The sequence below is a fragment of the Barbatula barbatula genome, assembly GCF_947034865.1.
Source record: "Barbatula barbatula genome assembly, chromosome: 21".
NCBI lineage: Eukaryota > Metazoa > Chordata > Actinopteri > Cypriniformes > Nemacheilidae > Barbatula > Barbatula barbatula.
Window position 1 is genome coordinate 6,249,527 of NC_136784.1, and position 20,200 is coordinate 6,269,726.

The window sequence follows — 20,200 nt, forward strand, 5'->3', positions numbered from 1 at the left end:
AATGAAACTTCTGTTATCTGTGTCTCACCCTATTGACATTTTGAACCTGTATGACTTTCTTTCTTCTGCAGAACACGAAGAAGATATTTTGAAGAATGTTGATAACCGAATAGCCATTGACTTCCATTTTACAGTATTGGTATTACTAACAATAATAAAGACTAAAAAATGCTGTAAACGTGTTGCTTATTGATTGTTTATGTTTGTGTACACTAATATGAATTAAAAGAACCTTATTGTGGGTCTTAATGTACAACCTGCAAATTTGTTAACCCAAATAGGATTAAATCAGATCAGCTGCAACAGGGTTCATGTAAAACAGGGATCTGAGATGAACCTCACTGACAACTTCACTTACCATAGACTGTTGTAAAAGCCCGCTGACTTGAGTCCTACCCATAATTCCCCTGCTCCCTTGCCCTGCCAGCTCTCACATCTGCCGTACCAGATGCTTCATCCTTTACTTCGCCTACCATGCCTGATGCTTGGTACTCCACCCTGCCAATTGCCTTTCCTCCATCCCACCGGTTTCTGAATCAAGCCCAATCCACTCTCAATGCTACCAGTGGCACTAGATGATTCACCTCAGGTGCCCGCAAAGCATGCGGTATGTGCATATTTAAGCATCATGTTGGATTTACTTAGATGTCAGGTCAAACTGACAACAGGGAGGTTTCATTGCTCTATAAATGGTCTGTGTAGTGGTACACACCTCTTGCTGCCTGTTACTGGCATGTCATATTTATTCAATATCAGATTATTAAACCTAACTTACTAAAACCGTAAACTTTAAAAGTTGGTCACTGTCGTGTATTTACGGCAGTTGTTAGTGTAGGAGTGGATGTGATAAAGGTGTAAATCAGATAATCTCTTTCTCTTCATATCCCCTGGCCTTGTCCTGTTGATCCAGGTGTTAAATTATTTATGTAGGAGGTAATTAAAAGGCTGCGTGCATTTGAGAAAAGTGTGTGTACAGTATGTTTGTGTGTTTGAACTTCAAAGATTCCTCTGACTCACGATATGTCGATCACGCCTGTAGGACAATTTCTCAAGGTTTTTTGATGCCTGTTTAAGAGCCTCTACATTCAAACATCCCTTTAGGAAATTTAGCATTTAGTGAATTGTAGAAAATTCTTGATCAGTATTACTGAGAGACATACAATACTGCATTCAGCAGTCAACAGTATAGACAGTAATGTACACAAATATTGGGAAAACTTTTTTATTGGAAACATGCAAAATACAGTCCTGGTTTCTGTTGTAAGCAAGCATACACAAATTCTCAATCACCCAGACACACACTCCAAAGAGAATATGAGAGGAAAAACTGTCTAGAGTTAAATGTCTAATACACCACCAGAAAAACACACCTACATATTCCGAACATCTGAAAGATTTTGTAGTTTATGCTAAGAAGTCTTGTAAAACAAATGTCATGAAACCTGTAGAAAAAAATCAAGGCCTAAATATTGTCTTCACAAAAATTTGTCAATTTAACATGCTTTCAAATAAATTATATTATTTTGTTAATAGGAGTATATACCTGTACAATACACTAAAACGTATGGAACATATACAGTTGTAAAGGCCTCACATCATAAATAAGTTTGAAAATAAGTAAATAAATAAAGCAGTAATAAGATGGTTGCACTTTGGATCATAAAGGACTGAGCATTGGTCATGCAGGCCGATGACCAAGCCACTTACTATCTATCATATATTTCAATATTACGCTATATTGGACTGCATGGCTCTTGTACAGCAGGCTGGATAAAATAACAGTAATTAGGGAAAAACAAATAAGCTCTAACAAATGCATGTTGGAATCTAAAGGAAGACTATTCACGGTTGCATGTTTCAATTCTTCAGTTCTTGTCTCTTATGTACAAAGAGCATGTGAAGTCAGATCACAAGGTGCTGGCAGATTAGTTTGTTTGAAGGTGCAATGAAAAAAATCTTAATGTAATTAAGGGGTTGAATGATATTAAAGGAAAAGTTCACCCAAAAATACAAATTCTTCTTTTTCTCACCCTCAAGATCCAAATCTGTATAAAATGTCTTCGTTTTGATGAACACAGAGAAAGATATTTAAAAGAATGCTTGTAACCAAAAAGTTCTTGGCCACCATTGACTACCATAGTAGGAAATTTGCTTTGTACATTTATTTTTACAAAAGAAGGAAAGCAAACAGTGTTGGGGCACCTTGTCATTTTTTCCTACTATGGTAGTCAATAGGGTCCAAGAATTCTTCCAAATATCTTCATGTATTTTGGGGTGAACTGTTCCTTAAATATTTGTTAAAGAAAAACAGGACATTTTGCCGAAGGCTATGGAAAACCTATTGGGAAAAAACAAGGACAGACCAGCTTGTCAATACCTTTGCTGCAAGCAAAGTAATGATCAATGAAGTTGTCTTACGCCTTTGAAAAAAATGAGCCGACTCTCCCGAGATTCCGATGATGATCAGGGACTGAAAGCTCTGGAAGATTCAAAGTCTGACAGGCCTTTGGGCTTGATGCCTTTTCCATTGTAATAATCCACTACTTGATTGGGAACCTCGGCCAGAACACTTTTCGCCAATGCCGCGGGAGAGGCCTGTGTCGAAGACAAAGCAGGTATGAGAGAACATGCATGAAATCTCACACTTGCACTTGAGGATACCGGGAAGGTGTCACTCCTATTTCTTCCTGTCTGCAAGCAGCTAGAGACAAACAGGAGAAAACACAGCAGGACGGAGCTAAAAATAAAAGCTTGTGCACGTACAAGTGCTCAGTTTCTCACTGGAACATTCGCATCGGACGGTCGACTTCACACTTCCAGAGTTGCTCTATATTTATGAATTGTGTGATATTGCAGAAGTTGACCTGTGGTAGCAAGTTTCCTAACAGCCATTTTCTCGACTGTGAAGAGAAGCTACAAAGCCTTCGCTAGATTTTGCTGCATGAGATGCCTTGAGCCAAACATCTATAAATCACACAAGAAACTTGAAGGTTCACCACAACAACAACAAAAATTCCTTCAAGCAACATAAATGTACAAAATTGTGCAACATAATAAGACTTGGTATAAAAATTATGTTTCTTTTTTTTAGTTGATTTATAAATATTATTATGAGATAAAACAACACAGACATATCTAACCAGACATTCAGATGTTGTGATAATTCAGTTATCGTGCCGTGTTGTTATATAAGGACCATTCATTACAATCTGTCCTTCTCACAGCTGTCATTGTTTCATATACAATAAATAATATATGAACAACACCGAATGCTTAAAATGACACTTCCTGATATGATCCGAAGGCTTTGTGTTAAAAAAAAGAGACAGACAAGACTGTTTTGACAATAGGTTTCCTTTTCTCTTGCTTAACATACATATGGTGCAATAGCAGCACAGAATATGGCTGACTGCACTTATAGGAACGCATTCATTATGAAGACTGTTCTACATGAACGCTTTCACACTCTTTAATTAAACCTTAACACAGAGCTGTAAAATGTAAGCGCTTTGATGTTGTACGTCCCTCTGCTGCAGAGGCGAGATGCTTGTTATTGAGGGTGATACAGACGGCTGTGAGACAAACGCTGGCCTGAGACAACGGAGAGATGAAACGCAAGCAGGATGCCTTCAGATGTACTCACCCCTCTCATTGTTTCTATACCTTGACCGGAGGCTCAACTCAGTTAAATCACCAAACCCAACTCTCTTCATCACAAACATCTGTTCATTAAACTGCAAAACTTTCTGTTTGGGTCTTTTTAATCAGCTGTGTGCCATTTTCGGCATATAATTATAATTATAATTAAAATGTGCAATACACAATTTTTGTGCAACCAAAATACTTAATTCATTCACCCTCTGGTCGTTTCAAAACTGTATGACTTTTATTCTTCTACAGAACACAAAAGAAGATATTTTGAAGAATGTTGGTAACCAAACAATGGTGGTACCCATTGACATCTATTGTACGGACACAACACCAATGCAAGTCAATGGGTACCACCATTGTTTGGTTACCAACATTCTTCAAAATATCTTCTTTTGTGTTCTGCAGAAGAAAGAATGTCATACAGGTTTACAATGTCAAGAGGGTTTGTAAATAATAACATATGTTTCTTTTTTGGGTGAACTGTGCATTCAATTGTCTTGTAAAGTCGCATTGTTCATGTCCTTCTGCTTATTTATTCATATATGTACTTGTTCAATACTACATTATATCTTACTAACATCTATATCTATATAATCTAGTCAATTTCATACAGTTTATGATATTTGCTGTATATCATCTTGACATTTATTTATATATTTTGGATAATTTTATGTTAAATAATTGTAAGGGTATTGTGGTGAGGAAGGCGGGACGAGAGCCGTGACGCGGGGCCGGTGGCGTGAGTGATAAGTGCAAGCAGCTGTGCGCGCACCGGTCCCGCATCTTTTCACGGAGGAGATGGGAGCTTAAAAGGATGTTCGGCAGGACTGTTGACGAGAGAGGACCGGGCCCGGACATATGCTCAGTTTGTGTATGTTTTATGGCCGGCAGTCTACCGTGAGGTGGCTGCCGGTTACTTCAGTGTTTATTGTTTATTTAATTAAAGTTTTATTGTTGGAATGCTCGCCGGTTCCCGCCTCCTTCCTTCCCTTCTATGGAACTTTATTACAGGTATATGTAATGATCATTAATTTCTTCTGGCATCACAGAGAGAGAATGTCTTCAGGAGCAGCTGATAAAAACTTGCTTCATTTCACACTGTGAATTGTGTTTCATGTGTGCTACTAAGGCAGTACTTCGAGATTTGGATGCTTTGTAATACTCTGATCAATTCAGCACTTTGACTTCAATAAGACAAAAATGCATTTCACTTGTCAAGTTTAACTGTGTTTTTATGATTTTACTCACATGTTTGAAATTGTGGAATGGCACGAACTGTACAATGTCCCTCAGGACAGGTTCTCCTTTAGGCGAGCGGAGTATTCCATCATCACCATCCAGCATCTGCATGTCGCTGAAATCCGCATTGCCCACGCCGACGATGATGACAGACATGGGCAGGTGGGAGGCGTGGACGATGGCCTCTCTTGTGTCTGCCATATCTGTGATAACTCCATCTGTCAAGATCAGCAGTATAAAATATTCCTAATGGCAGAGAGAAACAAAGAAGGAGAAAATGTTTAGGAGCATATAAACATTGACAAATATGATCTGAGAATGTTCCAGAAAGCATCTTGAAAGAATTTGAGTTTTTGTACAAATTTGTTAATTGTCACAAATTTGCTTACAATTCATATAGAAGAATTTTCAATATTTCATCTTTTTTATACTGTCAATAATACTTTTAGCTTCAAAATCCTTAAACTTTCTGGTTAAGTAAAAAATTATAATTAACGATGACCACGATTTTTCATATACAACTGTTACTTGGTTTGTTTTGATAAATAAGCAATTGCTGGAAAGCAGATGGTGCCAATATGGTGCTGTCCAGAAATTGTGCCCTTCACAATCTAATTAAAGGTGTTTCCTCTCTTTCTTTCTCTCTCGTTCTCTTTCATGCTCTCTCTCTCTCTCTCTTTCTTTCATGCTCTGTCTCTCTCTCTCTCTCTCTCTCTCTCTCTCTCTCTCTCTCTCTCTCTCTCTCTCTCTCTCTCTCTCTCTCACTAACCATGGCCTCTTTGGTGTGCATCTCCTCAGAGGCAGAGTTGGCAACCTTCTGAATGATGGGAGCGATATTGGTCGGACCGTACAGCTGGATTTTTGGCAAGCAGTTCTGGTAAGCGTCAACCACACCTTGAATTCCTACAAAACACACAAAAGCATACTCATAAAATACATGTCATAATTAAACATAGAGGTACAAGAAGCCATACTGTATAATGTGAATACAGGCACAGCTAAAGCATAGATGCATGAAACACCACAACTCAATTTGTGACAATTACCATCTTCAGCTTTCCCTAGCGGGTGATGTTTGCATAACGAACCGAGTTTAAACTGGATTTCATTTAACTTTTTTAGTAAAGATTTATTTATTTGTACAGCAAGAGTGAGAGGACAGGAAACGAAATGGGTGAGAGAGGGGGTGGGATTGAGAAAGGACTACGAGCAGGGACTCGAACTCTGGTCGCCCGGAGAGCGACAGCACCATATGTCGGAGCACTATCCACAAAGCAATTGGCTCCGACATTCATTGAACTTTTTCAAATATGAAACATTTGATTTACTCACCAGCACATTCCGGGTTGTCCTCATCGAAATTCACTGCAAAATCATGAGAAACCTACGGAAGGACGGAAAGAGAAACTCAATAACAAAATTCTTAAAACTCAGTCACATTGACCGGAGCTTTGATATTCTAAATAACAAACATCTGGGATACACCATCAGTCAGTTTGAATCAGATTCACCAATTTCAAAGTTAACTGTTATGTGACTATGATGTTATTAGAGCTTGCATGATGTACTGAAAGGACTAAAACGTTCTTTATTTTATTCACAGATTTTTTCATAGTTCATTTATATTTAAAGTCTTTTCAGTCAATGAAAAGAATAACGGCATGCATAAAACATGGAGCTTCCCCGTGGCTTGTACTGGACGCATTCTCAGAGTCACATCCAACCTCTGATTAGAACATCACAACCAATCGATGACCTGTGATTGGCGTAGGTTAGCAGGTGATGATGTGGTGATTATTGCACAAGGGCAGTTCATGAATTATTCAGCCATCTCCTGTCAGGTAACTGCGAGAGATTTAGGGCACTTTGGTTTCCACGGAGATTTATAATATTGCATCAGAAACTTCGGTAAAACTTTAGTATAGGGGGCAATACTCACTATTAACTAGTTGTTATTAGCATGCCTATTATTGGCATAATGGCTGTTTATTAGTACTTATAAAGCATATATTCTGCATGACCATACTCTACATCCCTAATCCTACCAAATACCTTAAACTACCTTAAGAACTATTAATAAGCAACAAATTAAGAGTTTATTGGGGAAAAAGTCATAGTTAGTGGTTTGTTAATAGCAAGAATTGCCCCCTACACTGAAGTGTGACCGAAACTTCTCGCAAGTTGGAAAATCAAGTTAGAGTTTCGGTCAGATACATTTCAACTTTCAAGTTCTATTCAACTGCACATTTAAAAAAAATCTTTATATTTTCATCTCGCAATGACTTATCATCATAATAAAATCAAAATGTTTGTTTGGAAAAAAATATTATTTTAATGAATTTAATTAAATTGCAACATTTAAAAACATGACCACTGAATGAAATATGATTTATATGTCTTGCATTCAATGGTTATTAAACATAACGCAGACAAATGAAAACTATCACAGTGACAGTAATTTTACAGTTACTTTAAATAAATAAAATCGAGCATAATCTCATCTGAAGAATGAAAGTTTAAGAACTCTTTTTTCCCACATGAAACAATGAACTTACTTTGAAGTCCGGAGGGATTTGTGCTCCAAATCCAAACGCGGGAAACATTTTGTCACTGGAAACAGATGAGAAGCAGAATGGACTAATGAGTGTGGGCTGAGCTTCAGAGATGAGCAATGAGTTTAGGAGGGTCATATATGATTGACACCGCCTAAATGATGTCTTCTTGGGTGAGAGAAAGTGATAATTCTTTGACATTAAATCACTGCATTCTAAACCCAAAGACAGTCATATCGCTGAATGCTTGAATGACGCTTGAATTATTCTGAAGGTTTGTTTGGCCTGTATATTTAAATAAAAAATAACTGATGTTAACAGATGAGTGGTCGATTTGGGGATGGAGTAGATCCGTTAATAAATTAATTTGATTTGCTGGTTCACCGATGGAGTGACTGAATGGTGGGTACCTGTCGTAGTCTTGGCAGATCTCTCCAACCGCAATAAGAGCTTTCAGGTACTCATTGGGCTGGTATGGGTGAATGTAATGGAGGGAGCAGCTGTTTCGAGGGTCGCCATTTGAAGCGGTGAAATCAATTGCCACCTGTGTAACAACACTAGTGTTAAATTCACAGAATAACATTATTTGAATTATGTTAAAATAACTTTGCAATCTAGAAAAGACAAGGATTGGAGGGTGTCTGAGGGCTGGTGAGGTTGAGAAAAACATAATATTGATAATATTTAACACTTATCTTGATGTACATTTACAGTATTTGAAAAAAAAGATATTTTGATATTTTTGATAGTGAATCATTTGTCAGACAGACTTAAAGGGACAGTTCACCAAAACATTTTAATTCTGTCTTTATTTACTCTCAAGTTGTTTCAAATCTGTTCAAATTTCTTTGTTTGCTTGTGAAAACAGAGAAAGATATTTGTACTTATGCTTGTAACCAAACAGTTCTTGGTCACCATTGACTACCATAGTAAGAAAAATGACAAAGGTAGTCAAAAGTGCCCCATAACTGTTTGATTTCCCACATTCTTCGAAATATCTCCTTTTGTGTTCAACAGAACGAAGAAATAATGTATAAAGCCATTTTTCCTGCTATGGTAGTCAATGGTGGCCAGGAACATTTTAGTTTTAAGCATTCTTCCGAATATCTTTCTTTGTGTTCATCAAAACAAATAAATGTAAACAGATTTGGAACAATTTAAGGGTGAGTAAATAACAGAATTTTAATTTTGGGTGAACTGTTTCTTTAAATCTGTCAATTATTTTCAAAATTCTTAAAGGTATGGCATTCTTAAACACTTACTGTAAACTGAATTTGACAACCTCCCATAATATAATCCAGAAAGGAGTGCATCTTTATGATCTGAAACAAAGACCGATCGTTATTTTTGTTGCATGGAAACATTCTTCTTAACCCGTATTTGGGATCAAACCCTATACCAGCCCAAACCATAACTGTAAAGCAACCACTTTTGATATAATGTGGCATGTGAACATTCTCACCTTGCACAAGGTCAGAATCACCATCCCAGAATTTCTGTAGTTCTTCTTCTTCACCTGGTACTTGGGATTGATACACTCCCACTGTAGCTGTCAGAAACGGGAGACATCAGAACACATCAGCCCTAAACCCATGTGATCTGCATGATAGATTACGTAGAAGTGGAGGTCCTTTTTCAAAAGTCTGAGGAACTTGTGATAGAATAGTATGAGAGAAACATATCCACAGCCTCACAATCAATCACACTGACAGATGGGTGTCTAAATGACTCAGGACAGCATAGAGCCTGTTGTTGGGCTTTTCAGAAAATATGAGAGTGATTGTGGAGAGCGAGATGTGCAGGAGAGACTTCAATAAACACGTCAGGGTTGATATGTCATCTTTTGGAGAGATTCAGGATCAGTTTCCCTTGAGTTGGCTGAGAGCAGAATGAAGGGAGCACACAATCTTTACTACACACCAATACACTCTGTGTACAGTATGTGTATGTATATACATGCAGTCTCGCTACATACTGTATGATCCGTAACTGAGTTTCCTGTTAAAAATAAAGCACATATTTGTACCCTACACCTCCAGCGCATTCAGCAGGTCGAGGTCTTCCACTGATTATTAAATGCAATGTGAAGTGTCTGTTGAAGTCTGTCTGCTCTGCTCCTCAGTGGACTCAAGAGACTGATGGTGTATGTAAAGTTAATGGAATTTAAAGCAACACAATGATTTCTAATCAGAACAGCCTGTATTACATTTCAGTCAAGAGAAGCAACGCAATAGACTAATGCATGTGTGTATTTGGAACACTTATGATGTGTGTGTCTTTGTGCAGAAGTGACAAGGTTTGAAAGTAGTTGATGAAATGTAAATGAAAAAAATAGAAGATCAAATATTGTCTAAAGCATATTTTTCTATCAGTTTAGTATTATTGTCCATCAGCGGCACCATCGGCAACGTCTGTTTAACCTCCCATGGGCTCATTGTGTTCTCATTACTGATGCTTTTTAACCATGATTTATTTATTCCAGGAGGCACAAGATGGTTACCGAGATAAAGTAGCACTCGGCCGATCCTGAGATCTTAACATGTGAGACCCCACGAAGCCCAGCACATCATTTTTTAGGAGTCTTCTCATGTACTGCAGGTGTCAACTGTAGTAAGTCAACAAAATTTCAACTATTAAAAAAATAATATTTATTATTTTATGTGTAAGACGTAAATATGTGATTTGTTGTGTCTTGTAATAAAGTCTAAAATATATATAATATATATAATAACCAATAATAAATAGCATTGGTTCATACTATATTAGCCTTTTACACATAAAAGGTAAATTCTCCTCAGAATGTTTGTCTCATTTCACTAGCACACTGCACTGTTCTGTGTGTAACAGCAGTTCACGTGTGCATGACCCAGTTAAGCATTTCATCACTACAGTTTTCTAAACTGTCAAAACATGACACAGCAGTCACAGCAGACATATCTGACATCACAAATACACATTCACTAGTATTTTCTATTTATCTGTCTATCTTTCAATCACTTTTTTTGGCTGCTACTTTGTATTCACAGTTTTTCACACTTTTCTCAGTTTTTTCTTTTCACCCCAGTCTTTCCTTTCCCCTACACCCTTAGCTTTTTTGTTTCCTTTCCCTCCTTGCAGGACACACTGTGTCCATAGTGCCAAAAGATCTAGAATATCCATATATTGAAGGACAAAACAAATGTAAATTCTGCTATACTGCTCATAGTGAAAATACTAAAGAAAATATTTGGAAATCCATCAAGCTGGATGGGGCTTGCCAACTTTTCACAAATGCTCAATGCATTAAGCAGTGTTCAGGTTCGGCCTCATCTGACCTTTTTTTCATGCCCATAGGCAAACTACTGTTGAGATGTGATATGAGTTTTTTTAATGAAACCTCATATACTGTAAGTGAGTTATGAAGTATGCATGCTATTTCTATTCTGGAAATGTTTTAATATCTTTGCTATTGCTTGCTTATTTAAGTGCACTCACTATAGGGATCCCCCTGAAATGTTTAGAGATCTTCATCATCTAGTGCTACTTCACATACAGCAGGTATATTTATTCTGAAATGATGTGAAACAGCCCAAAAGCATGAAAGTCATTTAATTTGGCGAGCGATTTTGCTAGATTTTTCCTTTCGCTTTTCTATTCATTCAAGTTCTAATATTTAAAAGGAGAATGTGCTGGGTGGATGTGTACCTGCTTCCCATCCATGACTGACTTCATCTCTTTGAAGGTGGTTTGAAATTCCCCTATGAAGTCGTGTTTGCCATTAGAATCCCAGTCCCATACTGTACACTACAACAAGAGAAATGTAAATCAAGAAATGACATTAACGACCAAAACAATATGACTTTACAGTACATATACTGTAAATATTAAGATTAAGGCAATATTCAATGTTTATGCGTCAGCAAAGAGCTTTCTCCACATGCACATTCACAAACAACCATTTGGCAACATGGCATATTCTCAGAAACGACAGATTGTACCAAGGGTAAAAATGTATCAAAATAATTTAACTAATTAAACTGCGTCCAAATGACTTTTCACACTACCGTGGTAGTAAACTCTTTTTATGTTTCAGATAAAGCCTTAGGAAAAACTCCTCACAATCTTTATGAATGTGAGCTAAAGGTCATACAAATTTACATCAGGCCGTTTTGCTATAATAATACTTGTGACATTTTTATGTGCATTGTCATGTTGTTGGATTAAAGATTTAACGCTCACATCTGTGCGCCGGTGTATGTGCGTGTCTGTGAGCTTGGTTGTGTGTGTCGGGTGCAGGAAGACTGCACTGTAGCATTGTTGTTAATGAATCATTGATGCGACATATAAGCGGGTGGTAATCAAAATTTGAAGGCCATTTAAAATATTAATACAGAGATGCTGTGGTTGACTTTTCAGCTAAAGGAAGAGGAACCAGCACTCATCTCAAACTCACACCTTCTCTTATGCACAGTTTGGAAACATTCCCAGAATGCTCTGCATTGCTCAGACACATATAAACTGTTAACGGGCCGATCAAAATCTGCACGGGAAGATTACTTAGTACATTACTTAAAACACTCTGATGAAAGAACGATCGATAAAATGAATCTTCAATTACCGATTACATTTGACTTTATGCTTTAATGCGAAGGTATATCTGATCTTTTAATCACTAATATGATTTTCAATAGATGACGAAAATTTATTGATGATAAATATTTCCTTGTTATTTCTAGGTCTGATTTTTATTTTTCAGATTCAGAATTTCTGTCTCAATCAGACTATTGATCTCACATGAGACCTGATTCAACTGGAGATTCGAAACTCCATGAATCTGAATTCAATGTGTGATTTCACTGCAGAGATGCTGCTGTCCCCTCTCCTCGATGTATCAAAGTCATGAATATTAAACAAAACAGTTCATGTATATTCAGGGACATGACACTTAAAAAAACTGTTTGTCTGACAACGAATGCCCTTGGGTATTCAGAAGAACCTAATAGATATATGCCACACTTATTTGGATCAATTAACAATATTTGAACATTAGATTTTGTATTGCTGCTCATTCAGCCACTTAACATAATAGCCACAACCTTAATTTAAAATGGTATTTTTGCAAGCAATATCGATTTAGACAATAAAAATGAATTATGATGGTACGATGTTTCAGAAGGAAAGCAGCAATATGTTTAAATGCCTTCAGTTGTTTATTATCTCTAATGTAAATAAAAGCAAGATCTATAATGTCACGCTGAAGTATTGTTTTATTCCACTACAGCTTTATGCAGAATTAGATAAGGACTTATAGATTGAATGTTATTTAAACCTAAGAGAGAATCCCTTTTAGAATCAGATAAGTACACTACAGCTCTCTAATGCCTCTTTCTGCATCGCATACCAATGAGTATCTTACACCTGCAATGCTGAAATCTGTGAGTGCGAGAGGAGAGAAACAGAGCGAAAAGGAAAGTTTGACACAAACAAGCGTTCGGTGTACTGGACACACATAAACACGCTTGAAATAGGAACTCTTATAGGGACTAAAATTAAGCAAAGCTGTCACTTTATATATTATCATATACAGCACCAATTGCATTTATAAAAGAATTAGCCAAATGGGGAAAATTATTTAAGATGGTGTATAACATACCACATTTACAGGTCACGTCAACTAATTATTACCCAAGAACTTGTAAAGTGGATTTGACTGTCGCATCAGATAAAACCACCGCTCTAGTTATTCAGACTTTAAATATCAACGTCTACTTCAAGCTGTGGACATCTTTTTGGAGCCTAGTTTCACTCTAAACTCGTGCAATCTTATCTAGTAGCTAACAGTATTTCTTGTTTTTCCTAGAGTAGAGAACATTGTTGTTAACAGGTTGGACTGCCGTTCTAACGGTGACGTCCGGCTGCTCAGAACCAGTGTGGGCTTGAATGGACTAAAGGGCAATAACATCCATTTCTGGCTTTGGTTCCGCCATGTCTGGTCCTCTCAGTTAACTGTCAGGGTCCTCCAAACATCCGGGCTCCGTTTACGCACTCAGTAATTAGCTCACTATGAGAGATGTCAGCTACAATGGTGAGGTGGAATGGAGAAGACTGGCATTACATAAATCTGCCAGACTGATTCTAATCTGATGTGACCAAACAGTTACGGTAAAATCTGAAGAAATGAACAAAAAGCATTGCTGACATAAAAGCTGTGTGAATATTCGTTCAATGGGATGATCCACTGTCCTATAAGACTTTAAACATGTCAAAAGCATGTGTGAAATACATTTCAGTATACTTAGATTTTTGACTTCATATTCATTATGCAAAAACATTGAATCCAGGAGTTATAAACTGTAGCACACTATTGGCAGTAAAGGGACACTATTATGAATCATGCTGTATACATGTATCACAAAACAGCGTACCGCAGCACACACTTACACAGACGGACAATAGAAATACAGACTAAGACATTCTAAAATATATCAAATTGAAACAGAATGTAAAAAATATTCAGCACATTCTGAAAAGCTAGTAAAACATCTGTCATACCCTTAGCTCTCGCTCATGGTCTCCACTGCAAAGTGTGTTTAATGAAACTTTGAAGGATTTCCAGACAGGACTGAGATTGTTCATTATGGTCTGCAAAGTATAAAAACATTAGAATCAGTTAATGCATGTACATTATACATTATTACAATGCATGTAACATGTATTTATATGCAGTTGCATGTGTGAATATCTCACCTCTGTTCTGTGCACCAGTGACGCTGTGCCGTCATCATTTACTCTGAAGATTTCCAGAAATGGATCTGACTTGCTAAAAAAGTCCTAAATACCAGAAACTTACATTCAGCCCAATGAAGAAATACATACACGTATATAGATATCTTCATGTGTGTTACTTCATAATTTTATGAACACATCTTATGAACGAATGGTCTGTCCCAGTTAAAGAGACTAAAATTCTGTCATCAATTATTCACCCTCATGCCATTGAAAAGCTGTATATGACTATCTTGTGTGGAAAGGAAAAGAAGATATTTTGAGAAATGTCTCAGTGGTTTTGTATTCAATGGGGGCCAATGATATTTGGTTACCAACATTCTTCAAAATATTATTTTGTGTTCTGCAGAAGAAAGAAAGTCATAAAGTTATGGAATGACATGAGGGTCAGTAAATTATTTTCAGGTGAACTGTCCATTCAAACTTTACCTGAATGTACATCCATTCAATGTTGTTTATCTATGTATTCCCCCATTGTATTATAACTTACAGTACAGTAAAATAATACTAATTAAAAAAAATGCTGCATCTAAAGCAGTTGATACATCTGCTGCATGTGGATTTTGGTGATAATTGCTTTTAGAGTCATAAAGCAGGGTACATAGCATTATACAAAACGTTCACGTTCAACATCTGTCAAAAAGCAAGATAACTTTGTTTTGTTTGTGTAACCAATGTTATCAGATGTTTCCCTCACTAGGTGCCTGCTTAGCAATTATCGAGATGTCAAACCTTGTCATCCAGTTTCTTGGCACTGAACGCTAACTCCACATAGTCATCATTTCCAGACAACTCTTCTGCTGTCACCTGTGATTTCAAAGAGGTCAACGCTCAGGTTATATGAAAAGAGTGCATTTTCAATGTGGAAGTGGGATGTCTGTTCTCACTGTGATAGATGATTTTCCCGTTGTGTTTCCTTGCTTCAGTAAAGCTTTCAAGAGTTTCCTCTGCGATACGATCTGTAAACAAAAAATGGAGAGCATAAGGGACACATTAACACAAAGAGTCTGAAACTGAAGAGGTCCATTACAAATCTCTCTTATCAAGCACATCGTGTTTTTTTCCTCACATGAACTCTTGAATTTTCTCATGTTCCTTTAATCGTGTGCTGCAGTCTTGTTTTATTACAAATGAGAACAAAAGAGTTTTTTTCCAACAGTGCTTTTACCCACATGGCCCTTTCCTGCTCTTTTGAGCAGCCTTTTGAATACCGACAATCTTGCTAATACTGTCATCCACCCTCTCACGTTCTCGTTCCACATGCACACTTTCATCTTCCCTACTGCGTTTCCGCTAAGTGTGCACTCTGCGGTGCAATCACCTGTCCGAGCGTGCACTCCATGGCACCCAGGAAGTCCGCCTCTTTGAGTCCATTATGGTTACTGCTGATGTCATGCAACTCAAAGCGGAGTCGCTGCACTTCCTCAAAGTAGTAATCCACTGTGAAGACCTTGGAGAAAACCGGAACGATGCTGCTGCGAATCACCTCCGTCCGGTCCACCTGCAACCAATCAGAACATGTCAGAGTCTAGTGGTCGAATTTGACCTCAGAGTGTTAAAAAGCTCTTTTTAGAATGACATCTGGTATCGGTGCAGTCCTATCCGATTCAATTAACTGGCTGATTGTTTGGATTATGAAAAGGATTTTCCTAAATCCAGTTCATATACTAAATTGATTCAGTTGACATCCCAAATCAATGTCAATGGCTCTTACCAGAACAGAGCCAAATAAACTAAAGACAGATGAGATTGAGTTGTATTGTATTTGCTGCAAGTGTCAGGTTATTAGTTGCAATAACAAACCTCTTAAAACAACACTCAATGGACATCCTATTAATGAGTCACTTTCACAAAGCCTGGTGAGAAAAATGTCCTGGTCACATTTAATTTCAAAATCAAATGGGAAATTAAATGTAGTAGTAGGAAAATGACTCATGTTGTTGTACCATTATGTTTTTTTATTGTGATATTATTTTCATAATAAAATATGTTATTCAATATAGTGTGATGTTATTTTCATAATATAATGTCTGAGTTCAAACATGAACAAAGCAAAATATTTAATTTCTATATGCAAATGTGAACAGGACATTTTCTATATTGTTTTCTGATATTTACATGCTGTGACTGCAATTCAAAGACCATTTAATTTTCTTTCTGAATTCACTATTTATAGGTGTGTTTATGTCAAATTAAAATTTTGGCTTTATTGTGTAAACTACGTACAAAAATCTTACACCTTAAAAATACAAATACGGTTTTATTTGCATTTATTGACAGAAAAAGAAAACTGGGTCAAAATAACAAAAAAGTTGCTTTGTATTTTTTCATAATATTAATGTTAATATTCCCTTTTAAGCAAAACATCAGCAATATTTGTTTTTAGGACAATTTCAAGAACTATGTTTTTATGTGATAACCTCGATTTTTATCACAAATTTACAGTATTCGTCATGCTGTCAGTCATTCACATTGACGTTGGATGACTTTGTCACTCCTCGGGTTTGACTTAGTCAAAATTCAACAGACACTGGACTGGAATGGCCACATTACATCTAGAAATATCATTAAATGGAAATTTGGAAGGGCCTCTTCATTTTTTCTGCGGCTGTACTATTTTATAAACATCACAAACACGGTAAATCCTTGAGATACTGCACCCATGTGCTTGAGTTTGTGAAGCGTCTAATCTTGGTAATATTAGTCTAGCACAGGAAAGCCTCAAAATCAGCCATACACATAAAAACACATATATTTCAAAACATAATTCTGCCTGCCTTGACGAATAGAAGATGTAAAACACAATATGTTACTGAAGTATGACACACCTCAAACCATTGCCCATGGGACTGCATCTTGAGGACTACGCAGGGATCGGGTTTGGACAGAGCATCCCTGTCAGATATTCCTTTGCAGGCCACACGGAGCTCCACTTTTGTCAGACATGGGCTGTTGAAGAGGCCCAGCGTGTTGGCAGCTGACTCGTAGATGTTACTCATTGTGATGTCCCCTGTTCAAGCCTATCACGGAGAAGACAAATTTCTATCACATGCTGTATGACAACAATTTTCAAATTCAACACATTTATTTAATAGTCTCTGCATTTTATAAACGCATTTCTCAAGTGGTACTGTGTACTCAATTTAGATTTACAGTATGCATTTGGGAGACAGTTATCCAAAGCGACTTGCAGTGCATTCATTAAGTGTCATTGTGTTGCATTGGAACCCATCACCTTTGCATTACAGGAACATTGAGAATAGTTGGACAGATATAGGCAAGCTACAGAATTTTATTGCCAGGTTGATTGAAAACAAAATGATCCTGCCATTCAACGTCATTAAATGTAGACCTTTGTTTTAAAGGTTAGCTGGTGAAGAAATGTTTTACAAGATAGTCTCTAGAGAAAGGCAGTCCTTGAGATAACTGATTTCATTATGCTAGACTTTTGAATAGACAAGTTCTAACAAGATAAATGTGTCGATGAAAAGAGAAAACGGGTGACTTGTTAAGTCGGAGACACTGATAACGTTGCCTTCTAATGAAATTGCTCTTCACTCATGCACCACTTGAAGAGAGCTCAGCGCAGTCCCTGTGGGAGAGGTTCCCTGACCCGAATACACCGCGACCATACAACAGAGAATGCATGAGTATCTCTCTCTCTCTCTGTTACTCAATTATTCATGCCCGCTGCTTCTTTTGAGTGCAACATTTTATTTTTGTATCATTATTGTTATTTTTAGATAAAAGGGGGCGACCAGTTGCGGTCCAGTGAAACACTTCACAGCCTCCTAACCCTGCAAAGTGGACATGGCTATTATTCTTGCTGGCAACCCCTGGCAGTTTTACAGTAAGCAATCCCACTTTGATGCGATATTTTTATGCACCTGGCCACTCTCGCTGGCCCAGATTAATTGATGTGGCTGCGCGTGAATAGAGCCGTGCAGCTGTTCGCGCTGGGCGCGCGCTCTCCCGCGTATTTGCTTTGCGTCTTTTGAAATAATAGGCTACTTATAAGCGTGAAGTAGCCGATCTTGCTATATGAATTAATAATAAATCACATTCTGCTGAAAAGACTGACGGTCGTGAACCAATGGCCTGGTTTACAAGCTGTTAACGAGCAGTATGACAGACAACACATGATGCGTGGATATCAAACGCAGATTTTCGATAGACTTTTCATCTCGCGATATATAAATATAATTCAGTTCAGAAGGTCTGTGCTACGTATGAATGAATCGGACGAAGCACACATCAATATTCTATCATGCCGACCAAAACTTATCGTAAAAAGTAGAAATAAGTTCAACACAAAAAAAATGTATTCATTCTCTTGCAAGCCTTTATGATGATTGTCGACTTGTTTAGAGGTTTTAGTTATTAAAAAAACACATTTAAAATACACAAAGCAAAAGATAAGATATTTTTTATCAACGAAACGTTTTCTGCCAACAATGTGCGCAGGCGCAAACGTTAAGAAAAATTAGTTAGCCACGCAAACTTTACATTTGAAGAGTTTGGCTCCACAGTTAGATAACTCCGTTTTTAAACATTTTCAAAAATCATGTTTTTATATTGTGCATAATCTCAATCAAACTGCAGCTGGTTTGTTTTGATTTAAGCCATAAAAACCCTCAAAATAAAACACAATAAAAACACGATAACACAATAAAATGTTATCTCATTTTGGAAACAAACTCTTAATTTCGTTATTTCATAAATGCGTAAACATAACCAAATCGACTGAAAAATCATTTAAATCGTTTCGCTTTTGTGTTTTATTTATATTAAAGGCACACAACTTACCCACTGCTTCAGCGTAAGAACAAATCCTAAACCAGAAAAGTTCTTCAGTGTTATGATAAAGATGAGTCCAGTTTGCGCATTGAACTCATTTTCCATCCAAAGACAACGATTCCATGGCCAGCTTCTCTACGGCAATAAAAACAGATCCATCGGGTTGAGCGTAAAGGTGATGGATCGTCCGACCAGTCTCAGATCAGTCTCTTCTCTAAGCATAAGAGCAGGACAGGCGAGCGCACTACTGTCAATTTGACTGTCTAATCCCTCTCTATTTAAACAGGGGAGTGAGTGGAAGGCACCGTGGTGTAACCCTGCTCTCTGGCGGTGTGATCTGGAAATGACAACTGATGTGAAATCAGATGAGCGTTCTGTTGATGGATACAAAGACATGAAACAAATGCGTTTTTAAAAATTGTTCATTTGTGTGAAGCGTAACGTGGAGTATAAACGTTATATATGTGACCCTGGATCACAAAACCAGTCTTAAGTAGCACGGGAACATTTTTAGTAAAAGCCAAAAATACATTGTGTGGGTCAAAATTATAGATTTTTCTTTTATGCCAAAAATCATTAGGATATTAAGTAAAGATCATGTTCCATAAAGATATTTTGTACATTTTCAACCCAAAATATGCACTTTATTTTTGTGAGTGGATGGCCTGCTACAGTGCCTCGGATTAACAACTTCAAAGGCGATTTTCTCAATATTTAGATTTTTTGCACCCTTTACTTCCAGAGTTTTACACTCTTGTATCTCCACCAGATATTGTCGCATCTTAACAACCCATATATCAATAAAAAGCTAATCAGCTTTCAGTTGATGTAAAAATCTCAATTTCGAAAAGACTGGTTGTGTTGTCCAGGGTCACATATGTTGTCTTCTTTTCTGTCTCTCTTTCTGTGTGAAGTGAAATTTAAAGTAGCTTCTTTCCTTCACACTTTCTTTCCTTTGGGTTAGAGTTTTCAAAAGCCTACTTGCCTCATGAAAAAAATGACAAACCATTACAAATATTCTACTAAACGAAATAGTTATAATGGGAATTGTATTGGTTTTAACTGTAATGTCCTGTCTCTACTGGTAATTTAGGATCCTACTGGAATGAGTCCCAAACACACTAAATAAAGATATATTGTATAGGTACTGTGATGGCAATAAAATTAGATTTGTAATGGATAGAACTTGTTTTGTT

General features: G+C 37.1%; 1 protein-coding gene across 1 annotated transcript; it reads right to left on the reverse strand.

Moving 5' to 3' along the window:
* Nucleotides 1-1,210: 1,210 nt before the first annotated feature.
* cpne4b (copine IVb) lies at nt 1,211-19,280 on the reverse strand. The gene is made up of 16 exons (XM_079483976.1): nt 19,014-19,280; nt 17,036-17,227; nt 15,529-15,708; nt 15,095-15,166; nt 14,940-15,014; nt 14,169-14,252; nt 13,974-14,063; nt 11,127-11,225; nt 8,905-8,991; nt 8,705-8,764; nt 7,853-7,986; nt 7,446-7,500; nt 6,223-6,274; nt 5,660-5,793; nt 4,900-5,136; nt 1,211-2,595 (listed from the first exon to the last, which is right to left on the reverse strand). Exons 2-16 carry the CDS (start codon nt 17,204-17,206, stop codon nt 2,464-2,466), a joined length of 1,662 nt encoding a protein of 553 aa, XP_079340102.1. The 5' UTR covers nt 17,207-17,227; nt 19,014-19,280; the 3' UTR covers nt 1,211-2,463.
* Between the last annotated feature and the right edge of the window lie 920 nt (nt 19,281-20,200).